We start from the raw sequence: 18,207 nt of genomic DNA, 5'->3' as shown, positions 1-18,207 counted from the left end.
GTTCTCATGAACAGAACAGTGCCCAGATGGGAGACCCTGGAGAGGCCTCTCCCTCGTGTGACACAGTCAGAGGCCATCATCCATGAACCAGAAACTGGGCCCTCACCAGACACAGAACCTGCTCTCATGATCACAGGCAGTGACCTTGGACTTTGAGCCTCCAGAACCAGGAGAAATATAATTCTGTTGTTTCCAAGCCTCCTGGTCTATGTACTCCATGTTAGCAGCCCCAAAGGATTAAGACACAGACCCCCTAAAACCAGCACTGCCAGCCCCACCATCACCTGAGCCCCTCCTACAAGGGGCTGAGGCTACCTGAGGTAGGGCGGGGCCCCAGTGATGGTGAGAGCTCAGGGCTCTCGGGGGCCCCAGATCTAGGCCTCCATCCTGCCCCTGCCTGGAACCCAGTGGTGGCCCCTCTCAGGCAGCAGCCCTCCCTGCAGGGCAATTGCTGGGGAAAAGGGGGGCACCAAGGGAAGCTCCTCTCTGCTCCCTTAGGGACCGTCAGCGACTCAGAGACCACCTGGATGCCCTGCACTGCTGAGGGCTAGCTATGGGTCCCCACCCTTGGGAATGGTCACCAAATCCTGCCCAAGGAGTGACCAAACCCAGAGACACACAAGAGAGCCCATAACACACAATTTACGGCTGGGAAGAAGGTATGCACCACCCGCTGGCCTGGCATCCATGGGCTTGGCAGCAGGCTGAGCAGGGCTGGTTGAAAGGAAGCCAGAAGGAAGCAACATGGGGAGAGGGGCTCAGGGGGCGCACTTCTCTTTTTTCTTTATAGCTTTCTACATTTTCCAGATTTTTTTTTTTTTTGAGTCGGAGTATCACTGTCGCCCAGGCTAGAGTGCAGCACACAATCCACACATGCCCCAGATTCCCACAGGACACACGCATTACGGAATGCACCCAGCATGTGATCTTGGCTCACTAAAACCTCTGCTTCCCAGGTTCAAGTGGTTCTCCTGCCTCAGCCTCCCAAGTAGCTGGATGACAGGTGCCCACCACCACGCCCAGTTAATCTTTGTATTTTTAGTAGAGACGGGGTTCCACCATGTTGGCCGGGCTGGTCTCAAACTCCTGACCTCAGGTGATCCACCAGCCTTGGCCTCCCAAAGGGCTGAAATCACAGGCATGAGCCATGGTGCCCGGCCTATTTTCCAGATTTTCTGCAGTGAGCATATGTTACTTTTATCACCAGAAATGAAGACTTTAAAAGGAGAAGAAACAAAAAGGAGCTTCCCTGGGAAACAGCCCCAGTGGAGCCCAAGCCCCTCAGGGTGGGCTCAGGGGAGTGGGACACTGGGCTGACCCTGGAAGGCGACCCCCTCCTGGCGTCCAGCTCTGCTGGGAGAGGCCCTGCCTCCTGCTCCTCCAGCAGGAAGTTCAGAGCCGGGCAGACCACAGGCAAATCACGAACACAGGAGGCTGACGGCGGACGCCGCTTCCTCCCCTCTTGCCCTCCCTCTGCTGGCTCTGGGACAGTTAGGAGCAGAATTTTTCGAAGGCAGCGAGATTTCGCAGTGGGGGTCAGAGAAGTGGGCTAGAGCAGAGCTACTCTCCCCAGGGCTTGAACCTGACAAGGAATGGAAAGAAACGTCCACCCAGACACAAGCACAATCCGTTTATTTCTGGCCAGAAGGTAACCAGTAGGCAAGTGCTACAGACCTGAGGTTCTGCCCCGGCCCTGGCGGCCTCGAAGGGAGCTGTGGGGTGTCGCCCAGGGCCCAGTTCCTGCCCCGACCCTGCCCTGTTCATGCCCAGTCCCTGTTCCCCTTCCTAAAGAGCAGCCCCTGCCTGAGAGCTCTGAGGAGCAACTTGTTCCTCATCCACAGGGTCCTCCACTAAGACCCCCCCACATCCATCCTGGGGCCCCCCCTGAATATTCCACCCTTCCTCCCCAGGAACCCCCACATCCATCCTGGGGCACCCCAGCATATTCCACTCCTCCTCCCCGGGACCCCCCACATCCATCCTGGGGCACCACAGCATATTCCACCCCTCCTCCCCAGGACCCCCCACATCCATCCTGGGGCACCCCAGCATATTCCACCCCTCCTCCCCGGGCACCCAAGGGGCATGGGTATGGCCAGGAGGCCTGTCAGGAGGGCCAGCAGCGTCCCCAAGCCTTGTCCCCAAGGACGGGTGGCTCGGGGCCAGCAGGCACGTTCTCTAGGACATCATGCAGAGAGAATGTGCAGAAGGAAATCTCCTCATAGGAGGTCCTGGCCCCGTTCTCAAACAGGCAGGCAAAGACCAGGCCCCCGCCAGGGGCCGGCCCAATGGACGCCAGGTCAGAGTAGCCGCTGGGGCCCTCATAGATCACCCAGGGCCCTGTCCAGCTGTTCGGGTCCAGTGGGGACCGGCTCAGGCGGATGCCCATGTTCAGCCGAGCCCTGCGGCCCACGGGGTGGGAGTACAGCAGCCATGTGGGGCTCTGGGGCACGGTGGCAGAGGGCACTGTGGGCGCCAGGGTCCAGGACCCCACATCTCTGCTGACCCCAGGCCTGGGACTGTCCCCCTGAGGCTGTGGATGGCTGGAGAGCCCTCCAGGCACCTGGCCTCCACGGGGGTCTCCAGCAGCCTCTTCGGGGGGTTCACGGACTCCAGGACAGAGGCGTGGAGGGTGGGGGGCACTCCCGGGGCCCGTTGACCATCCATCATCCCGTGGCCTGCTGGGGGTGGGGGCTAGGAAGCCCACGATGCTGCCCTGGCAGCCCCAGGCGGTCTCGGGCAGGGTGGCCACGCGCTCTGCGGGCAGGAAGGAGGTGCCCTCATCGGTGCTGAGCGCCTGCACGCGGCTGCCCAGGGGGCTCCGGGCATTGCAGTAGAGGAAGCTGCCAGCCTGCCCCCCGTCCACTGCCGCCAGCTGGCACTCGCCTGAGCGCAGGTTGGGCACGAGGCCTCCACAGCGCCAGGTGCGGCCGTGGTCATCGCTGTAGAAGGCGAAGGAGTGGGGGCTGGTCCGACAGATCTTGCCAAAACACTCTCGGCGGTCCACGCGGTAGGTATAGGCGGGCACCAGCAGGCGGCCTGAGGGTAGCTGCACGCCGTGGCCTGGGCCCACCGCAAACGTGGCCCAATCTGTGGAGAGAAGTGGGGGTGGAGGGGCTGCTGGAGAGAGGAGGGTGGGGTGGGAGGGGCCGCTGGTTACCCGAGGTGGGGGGATGGAGGGAGGCACAGGAGGAAGGGGAAGGAGGGTCTGGTGCCTCAGGTCAGGATGGTCACTTGCCAATCGCCCTTCCACACAACTCATCCCAGCCGCCCTGAGTCCTCCCAAGCTGGACAAGCCTCTCACAGCCCTCAGCCGGTGCCCAGGAATGCATGAGTCCCCGCTCCTCAGGCAGCCAGCCCCAAGCCCAGGTGGACAGCACCCAGGGAGCCTGGTGAGCGGTGCCCACAAAGAGAGCAGAGGGCAGCAGGGGGCGTGAGGCCCTGCGGCAGAGTCCCTGGGTCAGCCATGTGTCTGTTCCACTCCCTGGTGTGGTTCCCACGTGCCAGGGTCAGGTAGCCACAGAGGACAGGGTGGAGGAAAAGCTGTGGGCAAGGCCTGGCCAGGCTCCAGGCAGGGTGAGAAGGGAGTGAAGAGGAAGGAGAGAGGGTAAGTGGGGGTGGCTGTTGGTTTGGGGGCTAAGAGACACCTCAGCGTCCAGCCCATGAGAGTCTTGCGTCAGCCATTCCTGCTTCTGTCCACCCGGTGGCTGGGGGGACGACCAATACCCATTTGCCTGGGATGGGGGGACGCAGGACAGTCCTGGGGAGAGGGATGGTTGGTCCCCTTGTGGTTGGAGGCAGGGGCAGGGGTGGGCAGAATGGAAATTTCCAGCTGGAATCTCCCATGTGGACCGTGGCCAATCATAGGGACCCAGACCGGTGCACTGCCCACCTGCCCTGCCCACCTACCCTGCACGGCACCACCAATGGCCTCCTCGGTGAGGTCCCGGGCACTGCCCCATGTGAGACCTGCGTCATGGCTGGTCACACAGCAGAGGCGCGCGGCGTTCCTGCCCGTGGCAATCTGCACGGCCTCGGGCGTGTGACCCAGCACCGCAATGAAGAAGAGGAAGACGGTGCCTGTTCCAGTGTCATGCACGGGGCAGGGGTTCATGGACCGGTGCTCCTCCAGGGCCGCGGTCCCCAGCACGTGCAGAGCGCCCCACTGCCCAGAGAAGGAAGTGCCGCTGGCCAGGATGTCCAGGGACCTGGGCGCAGCCCCTGCAGGGCACCCTGGGAGAGCTGAGCCTGGTTTGCTCATCTCCACCTTGGCCACCCACCTGCCTGCCGCCCCCGCCCCCCGGGAAATGCAGCCCCAGCCAACCCAGCCACTCACCTGCATGGAGCCCCGGGCCAGTGTGCCCCTCCTCAGCACCAGGCGGTGGGCATGGGCGTCATCAGGGCTGAGCCGCTGCTCCACAAAGGCCAGCAGGGTGGGCCCGGGGGGCACGGGGAGCAGTGAGGGCACGCGGTAGGTCAGGCCAGTCCTCTCCCGCTCAAAGAGCACTGTCCTCGCAGGGGTACGAGGGGACCCCATGCTCTGCCGGTCACAGCAGGTCCACAGGTCAGCAAGATGGGCCCAGGGAGCCCCACATTTGCCCCCATCTGGATTGGGGATGGGGCTCAGGAGGTACAGACAGCCACAGCCCCTTCCCACACCTCGGCCTCTTCCTGCACCCACCATGGGGTCAGCCCTGTTTCTGACTCCCTCACCCCAGATCTGGAGCATTCCCTCCCCCACCCTCCTCACAGCCACTGCACCCCAAATATCTGTGGAATCAGCCCCTTCCCCTCTCAACACGGCTCTGGAAGCTGACCCTTGGCCAGGATGGTTGGGGCCGGGGTACAAGGGAGGCTGGCCGGAGAGCCCCAGGGACCCTGTGAGCCATGTGCCCAGGATACAGGGTCATCCAGAATTCACCCAGCAGGAGGGCATGTGGTTAATCAGGACACAAAACCTCGAAGGAGGAGCTCCGTGTCCCCAAAATAGAGGCCACTGCAAACAGAGACATAGAGGTGTGCCCACAGGAAGCCTCGGGAGCCATGGGGCTCTCTGGGGATAGGGGACCCGCTGCCACTTCCTAAACCTCATCCGGTGGCCCAGAGCCAGGGATCCTGCAGGGGACAGGCGCTGGGCAACCGGACCCCCGCCCACAGGCAGCTAGCCCTACAGTGCCCTCACCCCACCCCTAGTGCTCCCCGCCTGCAGAGCCCTGACCCGAGGAGCACCTGAGAAGCCCCTTTGCAAATCAGAAGCCCCAAGCTAAGTGGGGCTCGGGCAGCCGTTCTGGGTGTTTGCTCCCAAGCAGCACCCACAAGGGCAGGGCCTGGGTTAGGGAGCACACATGGGGTCTACTCACTGCAGGCAGGAACTTCCCAGGGGCCTCTAGGTCTGAGTCACACAAAGGCAGGCCGAGCGGGGTGTAAGCACACACAGCCTGGTGCCGGGCGGTGGCAAAGTTGCAGACAGGTGGGAGCACCGGTGCCCACCATGCAGGACATGGAGTGGTCAGCGCCACGGCCAGCCACCCAGGCTAAGCACACGGGGCACTGGATGGGAGTCGAAGGGAAGGAGGGAGGCGGGAGATGGCCTGCTACGACCGGGACCTACGCACACTCACGAGTCCAGTGGCACCCACAGATGGAGACCGGGATAAAGGCGAAACACTCGGGCAAAACCCGGGCAGGCCTTGCCCCAACGCCTGAGCCCAGACACCGCCACCTGCAGCCACCTCTGCCCCAGGCCGCCGTTCCCAAAGGCTCTGGGCGAGGCCAGCCGCCTTCTCCTGCCGCTCGCCCCACCGCCAGTCTTGCAGCTTCTGAGAGCAGCTTCCTGTCCCCAAGAAGCCCCTGGCTCTGCTCTCAAAGGGCAATTGTGGCCAAGTGGGAAGCAGGTGCAGACGCCACGTGTCCCTCTGGGCTGAGCAGGCACAAGCAAGACATTCTCTCCACACTTGGCTCACTCCCCGAGGCCTGGACCACAGGAGCAGCTGCAGCACCCCTGCAGATCTGAGGCCCGGCCCACCCTGGGGACAGAGAGGGAGCGAAGGAGGCTCCAAGAACAGCTGGTCACTCCCGTTGTTGCGCAGAGGGGAAACTGAGGCCCACAGAGGGGATGGGGCTGCCACACATGTGGTTTGGGGTATCCTTGCCATGGCCAGGGCCTGGGTTCCACAGAGCCTCTGTGTCCTCAGGGGCTCCTCCATCTCAGAGGCCAGCCTGCTCAATGTGGCCAGCTCAGCACATTCCAGGGGTTTGTCTTCATTGGGACAGCTGTGTCCTGACATTAACCAGTGCCCCTGCCCTCCCTGACAGGGCCCTCCTCGGGGGTGTGGAGTCACAGAAGGGGAAACTGAGGCCCAAGGGAGATGAGACCTCCAGGAAAACCTGGCCTTCTGGCCCCTGGACCCCTACACAGGTTGTATGGGGTCACTCTGGCTCAACAGGCAACCATCAGACACCCCACCCCTGGCAGCCAGTCCTGTGGGGCCCCCCCAGAGCCCTGAGGTCAGCCCGGGCCCTCTGCACACACCTTCTGGGGTCAGCACTTCTTGTCGTGGGACCGCTCAGATGCAGAGTAGGACCACCTCAGCGAGGGGCTTCACAGGCACCACGTCAGGCATGAGGCCCTTTGCACAGAATCTCAGCAGGGGGCCCTCGGGCAGCTCTGACCCTCAGCCTGTACTGTGAGCATCCTGTGCCCTGGCCAGGGCAAAGACTCCAACCACAGACCCTTCACCTGGTGCAGTGTCCCCGGCCAGCCCAGCCGCAGAAAGACCCTGTGGTCTGGGGCAGCCCCTGCATTGGGCCCCTCACAACTGGTCTGTCTCCATGCCACGCCCTGAATCTGCCCCCAGGATCCCTCAGTGTCACACCCATCCTGTGGGCCAAGAAACTGCTCCGTTCGGAGACACGTTTGGGACTCTTGCTGTAGGGCCCCTTGGGATCCATGCAGCCCGACCCGTTTGAGAGGTGAGGAGCCACCCAGGGCCTGACAAGAGGACTCGTCCAACAACCACAGACAGAGGGGGCAGCCAGCGGGGTGGGTGCCTGAGGAGGGTCCTGGCCCCGAGCAACAAGGTAGAGGGTCAGGGCACGGGGAATGCACAGGACGGGGACTCACCGGCCACCTCGGCAAGGCCGCAGAGCTCATCATGGGTGGCCGCCTTGCCTGGCCCAGAGCAGAGACAAGGACCCACTGTGCAGGCGGCAGGCCAGGGAGCTGGCCACGCCCCAGGGCGACGTCAGGACCCTGGAGCCTCCCACGTGGCATGGCTCCACTGAAGCCCAGAGCAGAGGCACAGGTGCAGATGGGCACCCAGGAGCCACACAGACACCGGAGCCAGCACAGGTGCCTAGGACCCAGGGCTCGCTCTCTAACAAGGGCCATGCTGAGATAGGCCCAGCTGTGGGGCCAGAGTTGGCCTCCCAGGGACACAGGTTCTGTAGCTCCAGAGGCGCAGCGGGGAAGGGGGACTCCAAGTGCAGGGCCTCCCTTGGCACAGCACAGCCCTTGAAGCGCAGGACACACCTCGCTGGGCCCCAGCTCTGCAGCCACGCTCCTGGCAGGCCAACACCCCGCCCCAACGTCCTGTGCCTCTCAGGGCCCAGGTGACCCCTCCCCAGCACAACCACCCCCACAGGACTCCTGCCAGCCCCATTCTTTCCCGACCCAGGCTGCCATTTTCTAGGCAGCCTTGGTAACTTGATGCTCACGTGACTGCTGCCCAGGCCAGAATCTCAGAGAAGGCCACGAGTCCTGGTGCACTCTGAGGGAGGCAGCCTCCGGGGGCTCCCTGGGCCCTGAACACCCTCCCTCTGCACTGTCCCTCCATCCCCTGTGAAGGGCGTCCTTGGCCACTTCTGAAACCTCGGGGGCTGTGGTGGGAGACAGGCTGAGGGACAGCAGGAGGTCACGTGGTTTCCAAGCTGAAATGAGAAACCTGTCATCCCTCCAGGTCCTGGGGGCCTGAGGGGATTTACTGGGGGGAGCTGGGAGAGGGCCAGGGAGGATATGGGAGAGAGGGAAGTGGCAGGGTGGGCCCCAGGTCCTCCCGAATCTCCTGCATGGCCCCCGTGGGCCAGGAGAGGTGTATGGAGTGCAGGCAGCTCGGCCATTGCACACATCCCTCCTGCTCACAGCCAAGAATCCTAGGGCAGGGGCAGCTGGGTGGGAAGGGACAACCTCCCCGCCTCTCAGAAGCCCCACCCCAACCAGAACCAGGCAGCCATCTCCCTTTTCCTGTCCCCAAGACTGGTGAAGTCTGACAGGGCCGCCCCTAAGCACCCAGGCTCACAGGGAAATGGGGCCTGCAATCCCCCACATCATCTGGCAAAGGCCCCTCCTCAGCCACCCGGAGACAGAGGCAGGGTCTGGAGCAGGGCTGTTTAACCAGGCTGTGCCCACAGAGCGGGAGTGAGGGGCAGACCTCACCCCCTCTGCTTGAGGCTTTTCAAGCCAGCTTTTTTCAACCTAGAGATTTCACAGAAAAGTGTGTTTCCAGCTTCTCTGGAAAAATCGGATCTTCCCTCAGGCATCACCCACTTCCCCTGGGCACCCTGCCTGGACAAGTCGACCCGGGGCATGTGCCAGCCATAGGTACCCCCAGTCGTCACCCTGTGGCCCACGGCTGCTCAGAGGTCCCTGGGCACATCTGAGGCTCTGTCCCTGTGGGGTGAAAGCCACTGGGAGAAGCTCCCTGGGGGAGCTCTGGCAGCCGAGGACCCACACTGACCCCAGCTTCACACCGATGCCGGGACGTGCCTCTCTGAGTTCCCGCTTCTCCGGACAGCATTTTAACCAACGCTTCTCAACACGCACCCTGAACAGGCTGTTGTAAAACTCTGCTGGAAACCACATACAGTTTTACTTCCCCAGAATTACCCCCAAATTTCTATGCAAAATCACAGGGCCAGTTTCTGTTCCGCCAACCTTGAAGGCAGAGACAAAATGACGGTGCCCCACTCTTGGAACTTCATTTCTTTGGTGACTGTGGGGCTGAGGGCAGGGTCCACACCTGAGGACAGGGCTGCCACCGTAGCGGCCACCATGTCCAACCCTCTTCCTCCTCCCCAGAGGCAACCTGAGCTCGGCTCAGAAGCCTTACCTCCTCATCCTGGTCTCACCCACCATCCCACCATCCCTCAGTCACGGGCCCACGTATGCCAAGGGGGCCGGAGGATTCTTCCTAATCCTCAGAGAATAAATAACTGGATGCTGAAAACTGTGAGTCTTTCTTCAACTCAGGGATGCGTGTCTGTGGCAGGCCAGGTCTCACTAGCGCAAGCCTCTGTAACAACCGCTTCAGCACACTGACTGGAGGTTAAGTTAAATGTGAAAAGCTGAGAGAGCCAGTGCCCTCGTACAAAGGCCAGGATGTAACAAAAGCCCACCATGAGTTTTGCGCCCGGCTTTTCTGGGCTGTGAGGCATGATCAGACAACGGAGGAATTCTTAACAGGACCCACTGAAGATTCAACAACTTTTATTGGGGGTCTGAAAAAACTCCCCAGGCCTCCACAAACAAGTTTATTGGGGTCGGAAGGAACTCCCCAAACCTCCAAGATTTAGCGGAAGACAAGATAAGGGTAATACCCAGGCACCTGGACCTATTTAGATTAAGTAAATTGAGGCTACAGAGGAAGGACTTCAGGACTCAGGCTCAGTTATAGAAGGGAAGAATTGAACCACAGTCTTTAGGCAAATGCAGGCTTACACGTAGACCTATAGCTTAGAAGGTATGTAAGCGCTGGAAAAACTCTGTAACCTGGAGTTGGTCTGGCGATCGTTCCCAGGCCTTCTCCTTGTAACCAGATATGGAAATAAACACTCTTCCTCCCAGTTCATCTGCATTTCCTCGCTGGACCTCTGGAATAAGCAGCCCTGCCCTGGGTTTGGCCGGGAATGTTTTGCTATCTGTGTGACCTGACTTCTCATTTGTGGTCTCTTCTGTCTTTCGGGACTCCTGTCATTGGCCGGTGGGCTCATCCCAGGCCTGCTTTCCCATTACCCGGCAGAATGCCCTACTGTGCCCTCCTGGGCTGAGCCAGGAAGAGTGGCCTGCAGGGGGTCCCTGGGCTGAGGTGGGGAGGGTGGCCTGCGGAGGTCCCTGGGCTGATGGGGAGGGTGGCCTGCAGGGGGTCCCTGGGCTGATGGGGAGGGTGGCCTGCAGGGGTCCCTGGGCTGAGTGGGGGAGGGTAGCCTGCGGAGGTCCCTGGGCTGATGGGGAGGGTGGCCTGCAGGGGTCCCTGGGCTGTGGGAGAGGGTGGCCTGCGGAGGTCCCTGGGCTGATGGGGAGGGTGGCCTGCAGGGGGTCCCTGGGCTGAGTGGGGGAGGGTGGCCTGCAGGGGTTGCTGGGCTGAGTGGGGGGGGTGGCCTGCAGGGGTCCCTGGGCTGAGTGGGGGAGGGTGGCCTGCAGGGGTCCCTAAGCTGAGAGAGGGATGGTGGCCGGCAGGGGTCCCTGGGCTGATGGGGGGAGGGTGGCCTGCAGGGGTCCTTGGGCTGATGGGGGGAAAGTGGCCTGCAGGGGTCCCTGGGCTGAGTGGGGGAGGGTGGCCTGTAGGGGTCCCTGGGCTGAGTGGGGAAGGGGGCCTGTAGGGGTCCCTGGGCTGAGTGGGGGAGGGTGGCCTGCAGGGGTCCCTGGGCTGAGTGTGGGGGAGGGGCCTGCAGGGGTCCCTGGGCTGAGTGTGGGGGGTGGCCTGCAGGGGTCCCTGGGCTGAGAGAGGGAGGGTGGCCGGCAGGGGTCCCTGGGCTGATGGGGGGAGGGTGGCCTGCAGGGGTCCCTGGGCTGATGGGGGGAAGGTGGCTTGCAGGGGTCCCTGGGCTGAGTGGGGGAGGGTAGCTGCAGGGGTCCCTGGGCTGAGTGGGGGAGGGTGGCCTGCAGGGGTCCCTGGGCTGAGTGGGGGAGGGTGGCCTGCAGGGGTCCCTGGGCTGAGTGGGGGAGGGTGGCCTGCAGGGATCCCTAGGCTGAGGGAGGGAGGGTGGCCTTCCGAACGTGCTGCCAGGTAGGTACATTTCCTGGGTGCCCCAGGCACTGGCTTGTCCACATGTGTGCACCCCTTTACCGGTTAACCGTCCCCTGTCCCGGCAGCCAGGATCACGTCCTGCCAGGCAGGGAGGCTCTGCCCCTCCAAATGAATGACAAAGACGGTGCCCACAGCTGCCCTCTGGCACCACACCCGACACCACCTCCAAGGCAACCATGGGTGTGTGGAGCCCCAACCACTCCCACCTCATTTGGTGAGTGAGATGTCCTCTCCTCCGCCAGCATTTCTGCCTGACAGCAGAGGCCGTGGAGTTGAGTTCGACGTGGACCCCTGTCTTTTGAGCAACTGTTCCATCTCTCTGTAGAAAACGTCCTTCCATCAGAAGTAAACCTCCTATAGCCAAAGATGGGAGCTGTTTCCACTCAGCTCCCCCATCACTGGCTGCAGGGCTGAGCCTGGGGTCTTTGTGGCACTGCCTGTACCTGCGCATGTCTCTGGGACCAGCACCCTGTTGCCAGGGCTGAGAAATCCAGGGGAGACACTCTGAGTTCCTCCGAGAACCCACAGCCCCAGTGCCAGGAACCTCGGGAGACCCGGGGTCATGGGCATGGGGTTCTGCCCGGCAGCGTGCTGGCCTGTGGTCAAGCATCCATCACTCCTCCCGCCTCGTGTTCAGTTCTATTCGGTGAACTGAGGCACAGCTGCAGACTAGGTGGGGCTTCCACCAGGGCTCAGGGCCCTCTCTGGGAGGGATCTGGGCGGATGGCAGAGGTGGTGGGGGGGGGGCGGCTCTTCACTGGGGTCTCCGCCCTCTTCATTTTAGAGCAGGGGCCGGCGGGCCTGGGTTTCCCAACTGTGGAGAGAGGGGCTGGTGTCGGCGGGAGGCCCCGGCCCCCGCCCCCTGTACACTCCCCCCTCCACCATCTACGGGATGTTCTTCGGGGGCTTCTCCGGGAACTGCAGGGAGTACAGGTGGGCCATGTACTGGAGCTCGGGCGTCACCATCCGCTGACACACACGCCGCGTCTGGTTGTCCAGGCCTGGCCTGAGGTTGTAGCCCAGGATGTCGGCCGCGCCTGACTGGTAGGGGCGCAGGCCCGGGTCGTGGATCTGCGTCCGGTTCTGGGGCGCGCCGGCGTCCTGCAGGCACAGGGCCGCGAGTTCGCGCCTCCGAGCCCGGAGCCGCGCCACCTCCCCGCGCAGCCGCCGTGGACCCAGCTCGGCGCGCAGCTGCCCCCAGAGGCTGCGGTTGAAATGCTGGTACAGGCGCCAGTCCAGCGCGCACCAGCGCCGCGCGCGCTCCCGAGTCTCGGGCGCCAGGCGGGTCACGGAGCGCGCGCTGCGGGAGTTGAGCCTGAAGGCGACCACGTCGTCCAGCGCCCAGCGCAGCCGGCGCCGCAGCAGCACCAGGGACTCGTCGAAGTGCTCGGCAATGAGCACCAGCTGGAAGCGCCGCTCCACCTCCGCGATGCGCGCGCGCACGTAGCCCTCCTCGACCGGCGCGTTGGGGTCGAAGCCGAAGTCGAACCACATGTTGTTCCTGGCGTAGACGTTCCTGAGGAGCTGGCTGTCGTTGTAGAACGTCCGCGGCGAGGCCAGGAACGCGTCCAGGCTCGGGGCGCCCCGGAAGGCGGGCGCATAGGTTTTGTAGTAGATGAAGGAGGACTCCAGCTGGAACACGGGGTTTCTCAGGATGGAGAAGTAGAAGGTGTCGTTGGGCATGACTTTCTGCACCTGCGTGGGGACCGAGAGGCGGGCTGCAGACCCCGGGCTGGAGCAGGGTGGCCCACCCGAGGGGAGGAGGCGCGCCCTAGCCACATCGCCCAAGCAGCGCCCCCATCCTCACATCGGAGGGACCTGGACCGGGCGCCTCCTCGTGCGGCAGCTCCGGAAGCAGACCCAGGGCCACATGCAGGCCCTGCAGCCCAGTCACTGGTGCCTGGGTGCCCAGGAAGGGGCCTCAGGAGGAGGAGGCCGCGGCCAGAGCAGGAGGCGGGAGGCGGGAGAGGGAGCTCCCATTGGCACCTGGCGGCAACCCAGAGGCCTCAACGGGTGGGATGCCATGGGGCACAGACACCGCACGATGGCCCTCCACGGACCCCTGGCACAGGGGACCTTCAGCACTCCACCAGCTGCCCACAGGCCAGGGTGACACCCACCTAACAGACAAGGAAAGTGAGGCCCGGAGAAGCCCGGTGACTCAGGTTCCCCGCAGGGTGGGTCTGGACTTGCCTTCTCTTGTGCCCCTCAGAGGTCCCGGAGTTCACACGCCACCCACAGAAAGTAAAGTCATGCAAAAACTCACGCCCAACGACACGGTCTGCTTCTCCACCCTCAGAAACCCCGCTTGATGGGAGGCCTACCTTCTTCCTTTCCCCTCCTCCCGGCCCCCCTCTTCCCTCTGCCCCTAGGCCCCCACCCCACAGCACACCCAAGCTGCCCGGCTCTGCCCGTCACCACCTGGTCTTCCTCTGGCCGCGCCTGGCCACCTAGCCCCTGCTGGCCATTTGCCACAGAGCACTAGAGTGACCCTAAAACACCCATGCCTTCCCACAGCCCTCCCACTCACACTCCCTGCCCTGCTTCCTTTGTAAGGAAGGTCAGGGACGGCCTGGGGGAAGGCCAGCTCTATGCTAAGAACCCAGGGACTGGAGCGGGGCCTGCAACCACAGGCGTGAAGGTCATAGGGTGGGGAGAGCTGGGCCTGTGCAGAAGCAGAGGGGGCCAGAGAAGGAAGGCGCTGGGGATGCCCTTGGGCAGGGCTGTGGGGCTCTAGGTCTCATTCCAGGAGCAACTGCAGGCGACTGACCGCCTGAAGGGGCGGGGATTGGCTCAGCTGGGCTTGCGGTCCAGGCCCTCCCCATTCCTCTCTGCATGCCCCGCCCCCAAGCCTTACACCCCTTCCCTCCAGCCTCCCGGCTACACCACCGGACCCCACAACCACAGTCAAGACCGCTGCCCGCCCTCCTCCCCGCAGGGCCCGCCTTCCTCCCCCGCAGGCCCACCTCAGGCAGGTTGAACCTCAGGTGGTTGCACATGATGTTGAATTGCTGCTGCGACCCTACACCTTCCACGTAGCGCGCCAGGAAGAGCCAGGGGTAGCCGAGGTGGACGTGCCAGCCGGTGGGCAGCGCCACGGAGAGGTTGTGGATCTCCGCGAAGCGGTAGAGGATGTTGAGCACTGTGCTGCTGGCCGTCTTGTGCGTCTTCAGGAACATGATGTTGGTGACGGGCGGCCCCTTGGCCTGACCCTCAAACAGGCTGGGAGGGAGGGCACACACCACATCAGCAAGGGTGCAGATGCTCCGACCCATGCCCAACAGTGACCCCTGGCCCGACAACCCCAAAGAGAGACCTTCCAACCTGAGTCCCCCAACTCTGGACCGGGGGCCCACTGGTAAGCACCAACCCATGGCCCCAACCCTTGCCCCACTCCACAGCCTCCCGTCTGGTGGCCTGAACATACACTCCCCCAGCTGTCTCCCATAACCATGCTTCCCCAACCCTGTGCCCCTGAGAACTAAAAACCCTAATGTCCCCCACAACTGACTAAAGAACCCCCTATTGGCCAAGGGGGCCCCAGACACACCTTAAAACTGAGTTCCCAGCAGTGATGCGATGGGAGGTCAGACACCTCATCACACCCTCTCCCCTCTGCGGTTTAGACACAGCAACTGCCCAGCATGAATGTTTAAACAGAGACCATAAAGAAAATGTGGTACATAGACATCATGGAATACTATGCAGCCATAAACAAGAATGAGTTCTTGTCCTTTGCAGAGACATGGATGACGCTGGAAACCATCATCCTCAGCAAACTAACACAGGAACAGAAAACCAAACACTGTTCTCACTCATAAATGGGAATTGAACAATTAGAATACACGGACACAGGGAGGGGAACAGCACACACTGGGGCCTGTCAGGGGAGGTGCGGAAAGGGGAGGGAGAGCATTAAAACAAACACCTAATGCATGCGGGGCTTAAAACCTAGATGACGGGTTAATGGGTGCAATAAATCACCATGGCACATGTATATCTATGTAACAAACCTGCACGTTCTGCACATGGATCCCAGAACTTAAAGTTTTTAAAAAGTTTTTTTTTTTTTTGAGATGGAGTTTTGCTCTTGTTACCCAGGCTGGAGTGCAATGGCGCGATCTCCGCTCACCACAACCTTCGCCTCCTGGATTCAGGCAATTCTCCTGCCTCAGCCTCCTGAGTAGCTGGGATTACAGGCACGAGCCACTGTGCCCAGCTAATTTTTTGTATTTTTAGTAGAGACGGGGTTTCACCATGTTGACCAGGATGGTCTCAATCTCTTGACCTCGTGATCCACCCGCCTCGGCCTCCCAAAGTGCTGGGATTACAGGCGTGAGCCACCGCGCCAGGCCTAAAAAGATATTTTTTTAGCAAAAAGAGACCATAGCCTGGCAGAACCGACTGTGGCCATAAGACACCAAATCCTCAACAGGATCCAAGGCCACGCCAGGCAGGGGCTTCGTCATGCACGCTGCACTTAAAGCAGAAACCAAGTTCTCCCTGCCACAGGCTTCTCTTTTTCTCTGGCAGCCAAATACTGGCCTCCAGATGAACAACGTGAAACCAGGTGCAGCTCAGCCCCTGCCAGACACGCCTCACTGACCCCTGCTCCACTGGCCACAGCCGCAGCTGCACTGGGACAGGAGCCTCATTTCAGCAGCTGCCTCCTGAGCAAGGACCCCTGGCCCGGACTGGTTCTGGCGGTTTACAGAGGCTGCGCATCTAGGGCCTCCCATCCCCGCTTCACCTGTGACCTGCAGGGCCTAATTGTAACGCGGTTTGATGTGAATTCTCCACCCCAAGGTGAACGTGGGTCACATGTGCCATGCATGTTTGTTCAGGGCAAGTGCATCAGGGAAGAAGTGGCTCCTCCTGTCACCTGCTGAACATGTACTTGGCCAAGGTGTTCAGAGTAAGCCCCTGTCCTGTCCACCCCCACCCCTGTGAAGTATCCACCCACAGTCTGTGTCAGCTGCTGTGCTCCCAGCCTGGGGGATGCCTGCACTTTATGAGAAACAAAGTCCCCTCTCCAAATTGATAGATGTCATGATTCTTTAGTTGTCACCCCCAACCCTGGAATCCAAACCAATACTACCTGTCACTGTCCCCAGCCCAAAGACCCTCAGTCCTGGTCTTGGGGGCCCCCATTGAGCATCCCCAGACCCATCACTGTGCCCCCAGCCTAGTAGAGACCCTCAGCCCCGGCCTCGGAGGTCCCCATGGAGACAGCGTCCCCAGATCCATCACTGTGCCCCTCAGGGGCTACACCATCTGCCCCACACATCACCCCAGCCTTCTCCCTGGCTTCAGGGTGCTGGTGCTGCTGGCTCTGTGACCTCAGCCTCACATGCAGTGCTTGCTTCTTGGCTGTCCCTTCACACCAGGAAAAGGAAGGACTCCAAAGCTGAGAAAGCAGCTAGATGTGGGACTGGAGTGGATGCTGGGCCCACTCCTGGGACCCCCTCATGACTCCCACCCAGTGGGCCTGGAGTAGCAGGTGCCCTCCCTGCCCCAGAGCAGGGCCGGCAGGAGTGACCAGGATGGTGGGGTCAGGGTGGCCTGGGGTGACGGAGGTGGGCAAAGACAGGGGCCTTGGTACCCGTCTCCAGCAACTTGGCCCAGAGGGTGTTGGTGCTCCCCTCCCTCCTCCAACCAGAGGGGCTGGGGAATGGTGGGGCCTGGAAGACCCCCAGCAGCCTGGCTTGGACGCACATCTGGGCTACAAGGTGGACACAGGTGGGCATAGGTGAGGTGGGCACAGGTGAGATGGACACAGGTGGGGTGGGCACGGGTGAGGTGGGCACAGGCAAATGAACACAGCTGAGGTGGACACGGTTGGGGTGGGCACAGGTGAGATGGGCACAGGTGAGGGACACAGGTGAGGTGGGCACGGGAGAGGTGGGCACAGGTGAGGGGCACAGGTGAGGTGGGCACAGGTGAGATGGGCACAGGCAAGGGACACAGGTGAGGTGGGCATGGGTGAGGTGGGCATGGGTGAGGTGGGCACAGGTAAGGGGCACGGGGGATGTGGGCACGGGTGAGGTGGGCACAGGCAAAATGGACACAGGTGAGGTGGACACGGGTGGGGTGGGCACAGGTGAGATGGGCACAGGCGAGGGACACAGGTGAGGTGGGCACGGGTGAGGTGGGCACAGGTGAGGGGCAGAGGTGAGGTGGGCACCAGTGAGGTGGGCACGGGTAAGGTGGGCATGGGGGATGTGGGCATGGGTGAGGTGGGCACAGGCATGATGGGCACGGGTGAGGTGGGCACAGGTGGCCACCTCTGTGCAGCAGGGGCCCCACAGAGGCTGTGTCCTGGGCAGGTCAGGGAGAGGGTCTCCAGGCGGGCCCAAGGCTGCAAAGTCTCAACTGAGCATGGGTCTGACCTTTTCCTTCCCAGATCCAAACCTAGGCCTAGCGCAGGCCCACCTCTGCTGTGAGGAGCAAGAAGGCAGCCTCCAGCCCTGCCTCCTGCACCTTGGTACCCTCTGCACACACTGGCTCTGCCCCCAAACCCCTGCTTCCCAGACCCCTCCCCAGAGGCTGGGTGGATTCGTGGTTCACAGGAGACATTCATGGGTCTCCCAAGGAAGAGCCCATCTATCCCTCCTCTTCCAGAAGGATGCAGGCCTGGTGGGGAGGCGTGACCGTGCTGGGGTCCCCGGCTCTGCCCTCGGGGATGTTGGGGAGCCCAGGGCAGGACTTACGGTGTGAGCAGCTCCAAGTCTGTGTGCAGGAATCCAGCCAGCAGGAGCAGTGTCAGGGCGAGGAGGAGGAGGAGGATGACCCGGAAGTACCTGTGGGCAGGGCACACCATGAGTGCCCAGGGCCAGGCTGCACCACCCCCACCTCCCATCCCAGGTCACACAGGTCTGGGCTTCCCTCATCTCTGTAACATCTTGTCCTGAAACACTGGATGCCCACCCGGGGGTAGGGGGTGACCTGGAACAGGCATGAATCTGACTCCACCTTGAACACCCTGCCCGGCTCAGGGCAGGAAAGAGCCTAGTGGGTGACCCATCCCCTTCCCTGGGGTTCGCAAGCTGCCAGAGCCACGCTACTGGGACCAGAGGTGGGAGCAGGTCAGGGGACCTCTGCCCTCTCAGGACCCCCCCGGAGACTGTGATGGGATGAAGACTCTGAGCTCAGCATCCCCAGGGGGCTGGAGAGGCTGAGAGGT

The 18,207-nt window shown here is 62.3% G+C and overlaps 2 protein-coding genes across 5 annotated transcripts in view; both read right to left on the bottom strand.

Moving 5' to 3' along the window:
• Positions 1–1,615: 1,615 nt before the first annotated feature.
• Positions 1,616–7,189, bottom strand: NEU4 (neuraminidase 4). 4 transcript variants are annotated; one of them, XM_035306390.3, is made up of 4 exons: positions 7,124–7,189; positions 4,337–4,540; positions 3,910–4,165; positions 1,616–3,090 (listed from the first exon to the last, which is right to left on the bottom strand). In XM_035306390.3, the coding sequence occupies exons 1-4, from the start codon at positions 7,154–7,156 to the stop codon at positions 2,108–2,110; spliced, it is 1,476 nt and encodes a 491-aa protein (XP_035162281.3). In that variant the 5' UTR covers positions 7,157–7,189; the 3' UTR covers positions 1,616–2,107. The 4 variants fall into 4 exon arrangements, with proteins under 4 accessions (XP_035162281.3, XP_035162284.3, XP_035162285.3 ...); XM_035306393.3 differs by lacking the exon at positions 7,124–7,189 and adding an exon at positions 5,361–5,821; XM_035306394.3 differs by lacking the exon at positions 7,124–7,189 and adding an exon at positions 5,616–5,821.
• Positions 7,190–9,467: 2,278 nt separating this feature from the next.
• Positions 9,468–18,207, bottom strand: part of GAL3ST2 (galactose-3-O-sulfotransferase 2) — a 34,714-nt gene continuing 25,974 nt past the window's right edge. The window contains exons 2-4 of the mRNA XM_008999838.6: positions 17,735–17,824; positions 13,991–14,246; positions 9,468–12,719 (exon numbers count right to left, since the gene is read on the bottom strand). Of these exons, the coding sequence (XP_008998086.3) occupies positions 11,910–12,719; positions 13,991–14,246; positions 17,735–17,824 (1,156 nt within the window). The 3' untranslated portion in view covers positions 9,468–11,909. The remainder of the gene's footprint in view (positions 12,720–13,990; positions 14,247–17,734; positions 17,825–18,207) is intronic.

Source organism: Callithrix jacchus, chromosome 6, assembly GCF_049354715.1.
Source record: "Callithrix jacchus isolate 240 chromosome 6, calJac240_pri, whole genome shotgun sequence".
Lineage (NCBI taxonomy): Eukaryota > Metazoa > Chordata > Mammalia > Primates > Cebidae > Callithrix > Callithrix jacchus.
This window is presented reverse-complemented; position numbering and strand designations above follow the sequence as displayed.